Genomic DNA, 13,334 nt, shown 5'->3' with positions numbered 1-13,334 from the left:
GGAAATACAGTTACTGGTGGTAAGGCTTTAAGGAGGCCCTGCTTAGTTACAGGCTGTAGGGAAGGTTAAAACCTGGCCAGGTACCTGAGCAGCCCTGTGAGCAAGGGTCTGGACTAGACTTCTAGAGGTGTCTTCCCATCTCTGTGAACAGTTGGACTGATATCCAAGGTGGTCTTCTCTTGACCTTATAAACTTTTGAGGAGCTGACACTCGGGTACCTGTATGAGAACTGTTAGGTTGCAGCCTGAAGCAGTGATTGAGCACCTGGTGAAGAGGCATAGCCAGACCTGGGAACACAGGTGTGAGCAATTCACCTTTGTGACCAGAGTCCACCCCTCCCCAAACTCATTTAAAGGCTGGCAGCCATGAGGGATTTTTTCCTACTTAGAGCCTACTTTCTTCTTGGAATTTTCTAGTGAGGCATTATCTTCGGATGTGGGGGAAGTTATTCCTTTGTTATTATTGGATTGTGTTGAATACTTTTCTTGGGTTATCTGAAAACTGGTTAGAGGCAGCTATATACCCCTATTTCTTGTCATACTGCTGTTCTGCTTTATTTATCTTAGAATACAGAATCATTCTAAATGGAATTACTCTCCAATAGTTATGAGGCTATATGTTACTATAAGATATTTTCAGAGTTTATAATGCAAAAAAAAAAAAAAAATTGTTGATCAGGGAGATAGTAAATTACAGTAGCATGATCCACTGCTAGATTAGGTTACAGCTACACTGCTTCCATTTAAAATTGCTTTTGTCTTTGGCTTGAGATAAAAGATTTTCTTTGTGTTGAAGCTAACAGCATTAAGATGACTAAATGCACAGTCCTGCGCTGGGAAGATCAAACATTATCATTTTGCAACCAAAGTGCTGCCCAAAGTGTGGGAGCTTAAGCAAACCACTTAATTTGTTTTCCAAGCATTGATAATCTAAAACCTTTCCACTTTTACTACGAGAGTTTAATGAGAGTGAAGGGAAGGAAGAGGGTATAATTTTTCAAAAGAAAGCAATGGAATAAGAGAAACCGACTTGTTTCATTTTTGCTGTCTTAAAAAAAAAGAAAAGGATGGGGCTGCTTGGTGGCATGTATATCTTGGGCTATCCAAGACTGATAATAAAGTTTGTCAAAGGAAAAATGGGAAGAATTCCTAAATTATCAGATTTGGGATCTGAGAGCATAAGGCTGGAGGAACTGGAGTACGAGTCTGTTCCAGAGCGTCTTTATTTCAAACCAAGGTACAGACAGGGACCTGTTTGCTCTTCAGAAAGGCCTCAGGGGGACGAGCAGACATTCACCTCACCATTCTTCTAAAGCCTTGATTTGCAGTTTTCTCCTTTTTAAGTATTTTGCCTGCCGAAAGTTCAAATTCTAAATTTAAAAACCGATTTTAGCTCTCAGAAGCTTTATGTTTTCTACTAAAAGCTTTCCCTCTGGAACTGCTCTTCTGTATGATTCAAAAAGGCAGGTGGCAGCTTCAAGAAAAAATATACGTATACTCCCTATTAAGATGAAAATTGTTCTTTAAGGTGGCATTTCTCTTCTATGATTGCATTAAGATATAAATTTATTGATCACGAGGAAGTGAAACTGCATTTCTTGTTTTAAAGGAAATAAGTAATGATATAAGGTGTACCACAAGCAGCTCTGTGTTACTGGGGAGATTGTTTATTTTTGATAATTCCTAACTTTAGAAAAAGTGAGAAGCAGACAGAGCAGCCATTAAACCTGATGTGATCGCCTGTGCTATATAGTTAAATAAAGTAGATGTGATTTTTGTAACTGCATTCTCATCTGAACTGCAGTGGCATCAAGATGAAAGGAAGTGCTTGAGTTACAAAAGTGACAAGCCATTAGTTGGTAGAGTTCTCTTGTTGTTTTGGAATGGTTTATAGATTTGAAGAGTATTGATGTTGTTATCTCTCTGTTTCGCTAGTGCTTCTTATGTCTGAAGCCATAAATAATTCTCCATCCTGAACTTATCATTGGATTTTGTCAGTGAAGTTGGGAAAATGATAAATTCTGCGTCTTTGGGGCACTGTGTCTCTATACCCTGATGGGCAGTTCAGAGGTTCCTACAAACGCACAGCATATGAGCTTTGAAACTATTCTTTGAAGTTCTGCTGGCATATCTTCTGCCTTGTCATTACTAATGGTGCTGGCAGTTTCACTTGCTGTATGTTTTCCTGGTTCAGATAACGTTCAACTACATTCTTTCTTCTTTGTGCAGCCACTGGGATGATTTTGGGCACACTTTCACTTATGTGCCAATTGTTAGCCAGAGCTGTTCTTTGATGATAGAGGAGCAGAAATTGAATGGTGTTGTGGAATAAAGGAGTGAGAGCAGACAGGAGCTGAAGGCCCTTAGATCTGATGTGTTAGATGAGGCAGCCTTAAAATTTGCATCTCACACACACAATTTAGCTATTTCTGTCAGAGCTAATAGGGGTTGAGTCTACTTCTCAGAGAAGTAACTGTGCATAAATTAATCTAAAAATATGCTTTAAAAATATGATAATTAAATAACGTGCATTAAATAACGTCAGGAGTTTGAGCGTTTTGATAAGCCAGGGTAGAACTGTAAGTTAGGCTACTTTTCTGATAGCTTCATGCTTGAAAAGCTGCGTGTCACATTGAGCATCCAGGATAATTAATTCTTCTGGAAAACATTGGGCTAAATGTCATGGTTTTATGATTTTTGGTACTGGTATTCCACATCATAACATCATGTAGTGCATTTAGAGTTAAAGAGTTAATGTTCCAGCTCCGTGGATCATCGATAGTTCCAGGTATACCTGTCTCAGAAGAGAAGAAGAACTCCATTCCCCAGAGGACTTTGCGATGCTTTGCGTTCTTACGTGTTTACGCTCAGAGGGAAAGATAAAAACTGTCTGCAGTCACGGGACTCTCTCTTCCCTTCGAGACCAAGCTCGGCAGTGGGTGTTTGTTGCAGCCGTCCGCCTTCAGCGTTAGCGTAAGGCCTTCGGTTTATCGGACACTCTCTCTCTTGCTCATTTTATTTGATTCATTTGCTTCAATTCCAATTATATTATATTGTGTTATTTTCCTTTCTGATATCTTATTTAGTAAATTAGCTTTCTTCCTCAGATCGTTGCCGCTGTTTTGTTCCTAGGCCCATCTCCCTTCTCCTTTTTCCCTTTTTCCCCCCTCCCCCTTCCCCGGGGTGTGGGCCCGTGGGTCCCCTGCCTCAATTGTCACGGTATCGGGTCAAACTGTCCCGCAAACTGCTGACACTAAAGAAAAGTATTACCAACAGTGCTTTTTCACTTATGGAATTTATCCATGTTATCTGTGTTGAAGAGCAGCGCAGCATGCTCTTTTAGAGCAGGCACGTGTGGTGGTGGGAGCTGGGCAGAATGCCATGCATTGCTCGGCACAAACTATTCTGCTTACCTCTGTGTGAGAAATGATGCCTGATTCCATCTAGGAGCAAGGTATGTCTTCATACTAGACCTTTTATGTTATGCTGGTGACTTGTCCTAAATGTAATCTTTTTCCACTTGGGTATGTGTGAGAATTTCTTGGTTTCTTTGCCAAGAAAACAGACTTAGCCAATTTTAACTTTTTTCAGATAGGAAAATCAGTCAGTAGAGCTGCTAACTGGTACTGGTCACTCTTATAACAGTGATCTGAAATAGGAGCAGGAGTGAAGAATTCACACAATAAATTCTGCCTGTAATGTGCTCAGAAGATGATGGTGAAAGATGTATGAGAACGCACAGGTAGGGGTGCCAAAGAAAAGGTACAATTGAACTAAGGAAGAGCAGGATTTCTGGTACACAAAGGCACTATTGGTGCATGGAGGGATGTAGCAAGTTAAGAATGGAGTACGACTGAAGTCACTGGGTTAAACAGAGAGAGCCTGGTGTGCAGTAAATAGCCTTCGCCCTTGATCCCTGAGAGGAAATGGTGAAAGGGGAGTAGCAGCTAAAGGAGAGAGCAGAGTAAGTCTGAAAGTCAGTGTTGAAAGCAGTATGAGAGTGCAAAATTGTGACAGAAGAGTAATGATTTAGAAATTGTATCTGAAGCATGGATGATGTGCAAAATAAAACGCATGTGATACTGAGTGTCTGAAATGGAGGTGTGTAAGGCTTATCTCCTTTTTCATTGGCTTGCAGGATTTTAACGTTATAGAGTTGTTAGTGCTACTGAATACGTGTTACTGTGCACTGGGAAGTGGTTTCCAGTGCTGAGCTAAATATCATGCTGTTTAAGATAAGTATACACATCTTTTTATTTAGTCCTTCCTGGTGCTCATCCCAAACAGTTTGTCAAAGAAAGGAAAATCTCTTAAATCCAGTTTTCCCAGTGAAAATACTGTTTCTTCAAGTATGTGATGCTCACTGTGTGCCTTCAATCTGTCATAAAATTAAGATAGTCATCTGGAAACATTGTGGGAGCATGGCAAATACTGTATAAAGGTAAAGAAGTTTTAATGCCACTTCTTTTAGATATTATTTTTTGCCTTCTGTTCAACTAGGAGAGGTGAGTTTCCAATTTAATTACCCTTTTTTCATTTCTATCTACATCCTACATTTAATTTAGCATAACTATCCTATAAACTGTAAAGTTTGAAGAATTACTTCATTTTCCTTGTTTCTGGCAGACTTAATTTTGTATTCCTTTCCACGCTACTAGTCTGCAGAACTGTTTGTTTGGGTTTTTTTTAATGAAAAATTTCTTCCTGAGTTTTAAGGGTTTTTTTTAGCACATTTCAGTCTAGATTGGCAACTGGTATAAATTGGAGTCAGAATTGTTCTACTGAGCTGGTTTTCATATCCATTTGCTTAGGACTAACTCCATAAGTCTTTGTTCTGGTAAAACTTTTAATTTCTCTCTGTGAGCTTCTGCATTAACAACTGCTACAGGGGAAAAAGAAAAGAAAAAAGTAACACCACCTTTTTTTTTTCTTTCTCAAGGATGTGTGTTTCAGAAGGTAAATGGCAGGTATATTTCTAGCAAAACACATAGGATTAAATTGGTGAATAAAACCTACACGTTGGTAATGCCATTAATTCTGAGGAGCTCTTATAAAAATTTCCATATGAAATAGAAGTGCTTTAACAGTTAATAGCACATCTCTAGAGAAGAGTGTAAGAAGCTGTATGTCAGATAGTGTCATATGTCGTATATATAAGGTGATGCTCGACATAATAAAGAATATTAAAATATGACTCATTAAGTGAGAAATGTTTTCCAACATGGTTAAGTTCTAAAACTGCAGGAAAAAAAAAACAACCTGCGATATAATTATAATAGTTCTCCTGCCTTTGGCCACTTTTAAATATAATGTAAGAAGGGTAAAAACTGTAAAATGAAATAAAGGTGTAGGAGAGTGAGTTATCTGACTGTAACAAAATATATAATAGAACTGCGGTTTCATTTCTGTATCTTGTATCTTACCCAGTTCCTTTTGGTCTGCTCTTGCTTCTGGATGCCTTTACATTCAGTATTCACCAAATAAATGTTGAAATAAATGAGAAGGCAAGCATTGATCTGACACTTCATTTTTTTTCTCTCCTTGTTTTAAATGTAGAATGAAGAAGGTTTCCTGCAGGAAGGAATGGTGAATAATGCTGATGTTCCTGTGGATCCTGAGAATGAGGCTTATGAAATGCCTCCAGAGGTAAATCTTGTGATATTTGCTGTTAATGGCCACAGGAGAAGGGAAAAGGCAAGGTAGTGAATGCTGGAGTTGCATTTAGTGTGGCGCAGGCTGATACTGTGAGCTATAGGGTCAAAGGAGAAATAAGTCTGGCCAAAATCTCCCCGAGGTACAGTGCTTGGGAAAGAAAAAAAAATCAATTTCTTGAAGTTGAATGAGAAAATACTGTCATTTTTTGAAAACATGCATGCTTCGCTCTGAGTAATCAACAGTAACTTTTTCTTGTGTTAGATAACGAATGTGGGAAAAGACTTCTACGTCTTCATAGATTCTTTTTATAGGTTGGGCATTTAATGTATTTCTCTGCATCATGCTTTGCAAAACATGATTGTAATTATTACACTTCCAGGTTAATGCAAGTATAGGAGTAAATTATTGGGGGTTTTACACTCAAAAATTTTTCAGCAGTATCTGATACTGTGATGCATCAACACTGGGAATGGCAGTTTTACTGTAGTGCAGATAATCAGGCTGAAAATCAGAAGCGTTAGACATCTAGAACTTGATTCAGTGGAAGACTTAAAAGAACATACAATTTTAGATTGCTCTTCAGGTTTCCAGAGTATCTGCAGCACCTGGTGTGCTGTTCAAAGGTTCTCCTCCTCCTGTCCTAAGTGAGTTGATATGGGTCATCTCGTGAAATTCTGGCTGTGTCAACCGGGACCAGAAGTAATCATTTTGTAGTTCTGAGTGTGCTGAATCGAGTCTTGTAGTCATACAGATAACGAGCCTGAAAAATGTATGTTAGCAGTTGAGCACAGAAATAAGATTTAAGTGCCTCTAGTGTTTCAGTAGACCACATAAGGCATAAAGAGATGTACAATGGTCCTCTCTAAAACACCTTGCTCTCCTGGTCCTTCAAAAAGAGATTCATTTAACTCAGCATAAGCAGACTGAAGAGCCAGTTATATGCTTTCAAATATTCGTGACCTTTATCGTTGAAGAACATGTCTAACTTTTTTGCTGGATCCAGGCTTAAATGTAGCAGCTTGCTTCCACACACATGAATGGAACTCAAAAATAATAATAATAAATAAATAGTTATAATTTTAAAAAAAAATCAGATAAAGAACAGTGTAGGTAGACTTCACACACAGATGAAAGGTGTTTTGTTTTCCTTTCTTCCCGGTATCATCACGTCTGCTGGGAATTAGTCACAAATTCATTTCTGTGAGTCTGTGTTAACTGAATGGTATGATAATCGATGTAAAAGCTTATTCTTTTGTTAACACCACACTTGGCAAAATATCTGGGAAATGGGACAAAGCAGTAAATACATGACAAGGTCCTCGTCACGTGCAGATGTGTAATGTTTTTTCACTGCATTGACTGTGACTAGGGCAAACGGTGCAAGTTATATATGTTGGGATGTGTTTATCTGAAATAGTACACTGATTTCTGCTTTCCTTCTTAGGAAGAGTATCAAGATTATGAACCTGAAGCATGAGAAATCTTTTCTTCCTTTATTCTCCTGAAATCTTCTAACAAAGACGTCCCATCCTGTACAAGTGCTGAGTTCCAATGTGCCCGGTCGTAAAATTTTTTTACAGTTTTTACAGTGTATTTTGAAGTCTTCCATCAGCAATGATTGGAGTATCTGTGACTGCATCCACTTTGTTTCAGCATTTCCCTCCTGCTGAAATGGAAGCTGGTTGGCAGGGTCATTGTTGTGCTGTGGATATTGTGGCTTCACTTTTAAAAGTTAAAAACAAAATACTAAATAAAAACACCTAAGTGTCTACTGCTTATTTCTAACTCTGTACATGTTTTGTTGATAGGCTGTCAGTAATTTGATATTGTTTATGATACAATTTTTATTTGTTTCCTATGACTATTATTTCTGTGCAGAAAAGACTTATTGTGAAAGCTTTATGTAAATGTGTATGTATTATATATATAAAAAAGTAACTGAGCATGAACTATGCACCTATAAATATTAACTGTTGAAATTTTATTGTTTTGTGATGTGTTTTATTAACTTGTGTCTGTAAATAACAGTGTTCGACTGAAGCAAATAAAATGTAACCTGTTAAAAATGAACTTCTAGGGGAGCCGTTATTTATAACAGCTTATTTTCTCTCCAAGAGCACGCACTGAAGAATTCAGGTCGCGTGGCTTCCTGAGCAGGAACTGGGGGAACAAAAGAACCGAACAAACAAGCCTGCTCTGTACTAAAAGCAGAATGAAGAATGTGGGTATCAGGACTGGTCTCACAGTGCTTTGAAAACTGGTGTTTCAATTTCCATTGTCACCCTCAAGTCCCAAGACTGTCTTTCTGGGGAAAATGTTTGTTTTCAAAAGAGTTTCAATCAAACTGTTGTTTAAAAACTGTTACGATCTCCATGATCGTCTCAAACAATTTGTGGATATTTTCATGAATAGATAAATTGCATAATGAAGACCAGAGCCCTCTGGTCTTTTGCAGAACCTTTCCTTGACGATCTGCAACAAACCATTGCCAGTTTGCTGTCTTCTTCACCATGTGTCAGAACAATCTCTTGACCTGGACATACTGATTGTTAAAAATCTTTCTTAATCTCTCAGGTGCAAATCTGTTGATTGCTTCCACGGTAAGTAAATTTCAGGATGGCATTCAGTGTATGATCACGCTTTTATTATTACTATTATTGTTAAAGGGTCTTTCTATTCTATGGGAAGGAATTTTGAAGATAAACTCAGTGATGCAGTGTTGCTTGTTTTTTTTCCCCAGTGAGGTAGCAGAGTCTTGGCCACCAAAACAGTAACAGAGCTGCCACACTGGTAATGGTCAAATGCCTGGTGTACTGCAGCAGACAATAAAAATAGAATATGAAATGTAGTTCTGATGTTCATCTCCACAAGGTTTCAACTGCTTCAACTGTATCGTTCCTCTATTAACAAGTCAAACTGCTTTGTTGCTTAGATGCTGCAAATTAAGTCATAACGCTTCTTAAATAAGCTCTGGGAAGCAGTATGTCTTAAAAAAGAGTAATAAGAATAAACTGACTCCTGAGACAGGACAATTTTCTGAGCATGTAGGGATTATTTTCTTTCATAGGCTAACGTTAGCAAGTTATTCGGAGTTTTCAGGTTGTTCCTTCAAAATGGATCATAAGCGTTTGGTGTAGTTCTCATGCCTCTTGCCAACACGCCCTCAGATGACCCAGATGGTCCATGGGATCCTGGTTGCTGTGGTGGCACAGTGTGATACACTGCTCTGGTAACAAGCTGTGTTTTAATTAGATTCCTTAAGGGGCTGTCCAACAATCCTTTCCAGGTAAAATAAATAACACTTTGTCTTATTTCCTGCAGTGAGATGAATGGTGCCGTGTGGTTTCAAATGTCAAAAATATGTACGATGCTAGAGCTGAACTAAATAGCTGTTGGTGTATTTTTTTTTTAAAGGGCCTTGGGTCTTGAAAAGTGCTTCAACTGTATTGTGATAATATTTGCTTAAGTATTGTCTACCAAAGTGAAATATACCTCTGAGCTCATTTTTCTGTAGGAGCCTAGATTTTATCACTAACTGAAAACAGTCTTCTGTTCTCAAACTGTGAGTTAATAATGAGTCCCACCATGCCCCAGTTCTCCAGGGGAAAATGCACATTCTGTTTCTTCTTTATTTTGACAACCTTAATTGGTCTTATGATGGCTACTAATTAAACACTCCTAGTTATGTTTTTATTACTCTAAATCATAGTGTTAATATTTGTGCTACATGCTTTCGGTATAATGACATTCAAGTTGTTAAGTTTGCATGAGGAATAGGGCAAGAAATGCTCTCCTCCCCTGCTGTGAGGAGATCATATATTTTTCAAGACAGTTGTAGACAAGGTAATCTACAGTGTCTTACATTCAAGGAGAAGTATCACGTCTGCTTCTTTTCAAGAACCTCATCCTAGGTTTCATATCTTGGGCACTCTGGACTTTGTCATTCTCTTAGGGAATCATCTGGCATGGCTAGATGGTCCATCAGCTCCAAGATCAGGGGAGAGACTACTCTCTCCAAGAACTTGGGGACTTGAGCATGCATGAAATTCCCCCAAGAGCACAACAGAAGATAGGTAGAGGATTCTACCTACACATAAAGTCTGAAAAAGCTTCAATTCTCAGTTAAATGTAAGACTCGATCCGAAGTACATTAAAGCTTCCTATCATGGATGCTTTACAACATCCTTAGACTTATCATGGATGCTTTACCACATCCTTAGATCCAGCCCTGGGATTAATTTGCCATTATTTTTCTATGCTCTTTAGGGAGATAAGCCTTGAAATCTTTCCTTTTGAAGGTTTCCAGGAGCATTGATCGTACCGCACCTTTTTGTCAGATTGGTGCTACACAGTGGAACTGATAATCCAGTGTTCTGATCACTAACTCCCTGAAAACAAAGGGAGTATTTCCATTGATTTACATTGTGTATGGATGTCCACAGTTCTGAACAAATAGAATCAGCTTTCATGTAAGCAGGCTTGTTTTTGAGTCACGTTAACCAAAAACAAATGAGATCTTAGCTTTTAGTTTCTTCATGCTGCATTTTTAATGGAAAATACAATCTGCTTAAAAGCAGACATAAACAACTTTTCTCAAGCCTGCCTGACATTTAATGTGTAACTCAGAAGGTTCATCTGGTCTAAAATAGACTGACAGATGGAGAAACAGCAGGTGGACCTCAGATGAGACAGCCAAGAGGTAACAAACAGGGTAGGAAACTAGGTCAGATGAGATTTCTTCTACATTAGAAGAAAAGCTTTGAAAATGCTTCCTCCAGTAGAGGCATGGAAGTGGATTTTAGGCATTTTCTATGAATATTTGCATCGAGTGAACAGCTGAGAAACACAACTGTGTTTATTTGAGCTGTATCATTGGAGACCTGTTTGCAAGAAGCCAGAGCACTTGTTTCTAGTGGCTAATTTAAGGGATTTAACAAGAAGAATGCTGTTGTGAGCAGGAAACTTCAGGGAAATATGGCTTTCTTTCTTAACTTCTGTTCTTTTCCTCTATTCACCAGTCCCACTTTTTTCTTTCCTTACGATCATCTGCTTAATTTTCAAAGGATTCAGTTGTACCTTATCCCTGTAGCCAGCTGTCAATTTTAGTAGGAAATCTTATTCCTATCAGTATGTCTAGTATGTCTGGAGAGTTGAGCTTTGCTCTTTGACCCTCTCTCTACGTAGCTGAAAGACCACAGCTCCTGTCCTCTTCAGGATGCTCCAGAGATTGTTATCCAAAGACATGGCAAGTACTGAATTAGAGAGACCCTCTAGCTGCATCGGGAAGGCAGAGAAACAAAAAAGGCATGAAAGTCTCTGGCTGCTGTTCTTCTTTGCATCTTGGTCCAGAAGCAAATGATAAAAAATAGTGTGGGGTTTTATAATGCTTTCAGGCACAGGTGCCTCAGGTAGTCAGATTGAAAATGGGACTACTATCTTTCCGAGGGAGTTTCCTGCAGTCTTTATGGGTATGCAAGGCTTTATCTATTGCTTGAGAAAAGATTACTGAAGCAGAGAGACCTAACGCTTTCCTCTTGGCACTCACCCGTGTTCACCTAGCTGTGTGCTTTCACTCCCACTTTTAATAATGTTATTTATGGAGAAAGTGTTTGTGACTGTCAAGTACAGTTTATTGGCCAACTCGCTACTGTTATTTATCTGTTTTCTGATGAGACTGTAAAATCACATCAGGACTGCAGCTTATTTCAGATCTCAGTGTCATAGTAGTTAAATATCCGTTAAATTCCTGGTACTTCAGGCTTGATTATTTATTGTCTCTGCTACAAGAACACCTACGGGCCTTACATTGGGCCAGGAGCCCAATATCAGGTTCAAGAAAGATATCTGACAGAGTGTATGGCTCTCCATACAATGCTCTTGTAACTGTGCTATCTCTATATGTGGCACTCATGTTTGTCTTTGTTGTACTTGCTGGTGACAGAGCAGGTGAACAGGAGGGTACGTTTTGCATTGAAGCATCAAGTACCAGGACAAGATGGTGCTCAGTGTGTTAGGATGTCACAGTAAGGTCAGGGTCCCCATCCTAAGCTTCTATGAGCAAATTGCTAAAAACTACTGTGATTCCACTGGTCCTAAATAAAATATATACTGGCCCTTTTCGATATAAGAGCTGAGGAAGAAACGCATTTATGATAAAGTTTAGAGATATAAAGCTAGAAGATTTCAGAACAGAAAGAAAATAGAAAGATTTCCAACAATATTTATCAACTTAGGTTTTTCTCTGCTCAGCGAGGTTTTGGCAAAATTCACTCAATGTGATGAGGGATTTAAATAGGGCTGGAAATTTGTGAGACTGTTCTTATTACATCTAGCACCACATACACGTCCAACATCTGGCAGTATTTCTTCTGTGCAGTAAGAATCAGATTTACGGCTGCCTGCCTTAATATCTGGACAGAAGTATTTAGGCCTATCCTCCCTATCAGAACAAATACTGGCTCTGTATATTTGTCATTGCTGTTATTTTAGACAAAGAGCTTCCCAAATTCCAATTCTGTTAGGAAGGCTATCTTAAGCACCAACATCACCTTTCAACAACTTGCATAAATGTACTGTAAAATTTACCTACTCTGGGCAGTTTTTGAATAGGTACCTCTTGGTAAGAACTTAAAATCACCTGATTGATAGCACCAACATGCCTACTTATCTTTCTGTAAACGTCACTTACCACTAGGTTCAGCAGTTGAGGAGCAGAGAATCTGATTAGGTCCAAGATCTTTTGGAATGAATGATTCACTAACTGATTGTATACCGTTTATTTTTCCCCTGATACCTAGCAGTAAAACTGCATAAGATTAGTTCCCAGTAAACCAGAGGCAGTGGAGATGAAGCACTGCATCTGAAGTGCATTGCCTGCTCAACCCTGCTCTGTTGCTGCTCTTCCTGCCTCACATTTCCTGCTTTATTTGTCACGTATGCATACTCAAAATGAAATGTCTCACACAGCTGATGCAGAGTTTAATGAGTCTGGGGAATTTCCAGGTCAAGACTTAAGGTCATGTGCTGCTGGACACAGAAACACAAATATCAGGGTTACAGATATAACCATTTGTCTGAGCACATTCTTGTGAAGACAGGATAATCATGCTGCCACCTGAAACACTTCACCTCTACTAAAGTAGCATATTTATGTGGGTACTAGAAAACATGTAATTTTTTATGTCTGATACAGGTCAGTGCAAGGAAGATGACTAGCCTGATTTTCTTGTTTTTTGTTATATTTGAGAGGAGGTCAGTCTCTTAGATGCTTGCTCAGTGCTCTGTGTAATCACACCAAAGAGGCTGTGCTTGACTTTCTAAATTAATGTTGATTAGCAGACATGATCCTTTTGTCACATGTTGTCTGTAACTCAGATGGAAAACAACACCTGCCCGAATGGAAAAAAAGAGGCACACTCTATTGAAGCAGCTTTGAAAACACGTATTTAACACTAAGTGTATCATAAGCCTTTATCTCATATTAGTGAAAGACATTTCTTGCATCAGCTCCTGAGTTTCAATGAGTCTCTTCCACATCACACTCACATTGGACTACTTGGCTCTTGAATGTCATTTTAATGGAAACATGGATGCATACTGCAATTATGCTATGCCATTCTTCTCTAATCCACCAGCTGCTTCTTTTTATCTATTTGTTTAACAGTTATTTATTTGTGCATT

The 13,334-nt window shown here is 38.7% G+C and overlaps 1 protein-coding gene across 1 annotated transcript in view; it reads left to right on the top strand.

Annotated features, from left to right (window-relative positions):
* The window catches only part of SNCA (synuclein alpha), a 65,697-nt gene extending 57,977 nt beyond the window's left edge, over positions 1-7,720 (top strand). The window contains exons 5-6 of the mRNA XM_065736067.1: positions 5,556-5,645; positions 7,099-7,720. Of these exons, the coding sequence (XP_065592139.1) occupies positions 5,556-5,645; positions 7,099-7,131 (123 nt within the window). The 3' untranslated portion in view covers positions 7,132-7,720. The remainder of the gene's footprint in view (positions 1-5,555; positions 5,646-7,098) is intronic.
* The last annotated feature ends 5,614 nt before the right edge of the window (positions 7,721-13,334 follow it).

Source organism: Cyrtonyx montezumae, unplaced genomic scaffold (assembly GCF_038088225.1).
Source record: "Cyrtonyx montezumae isolate F1298 unplaced genomic scaffold, pur_monq_1.0 scaffold_2, whole genome shotgun sequence".
NCBI lineage: Eukaryota > Metazoa > Chordata > Aves > Galliformes > Odontophoridae > Cyrtonyx > Cyrtonyx montezumae.
Note: the sequence above shows the minus strand (reverse complement) of the source record. Positions and strands in the feature narration are given on the sequence as shown.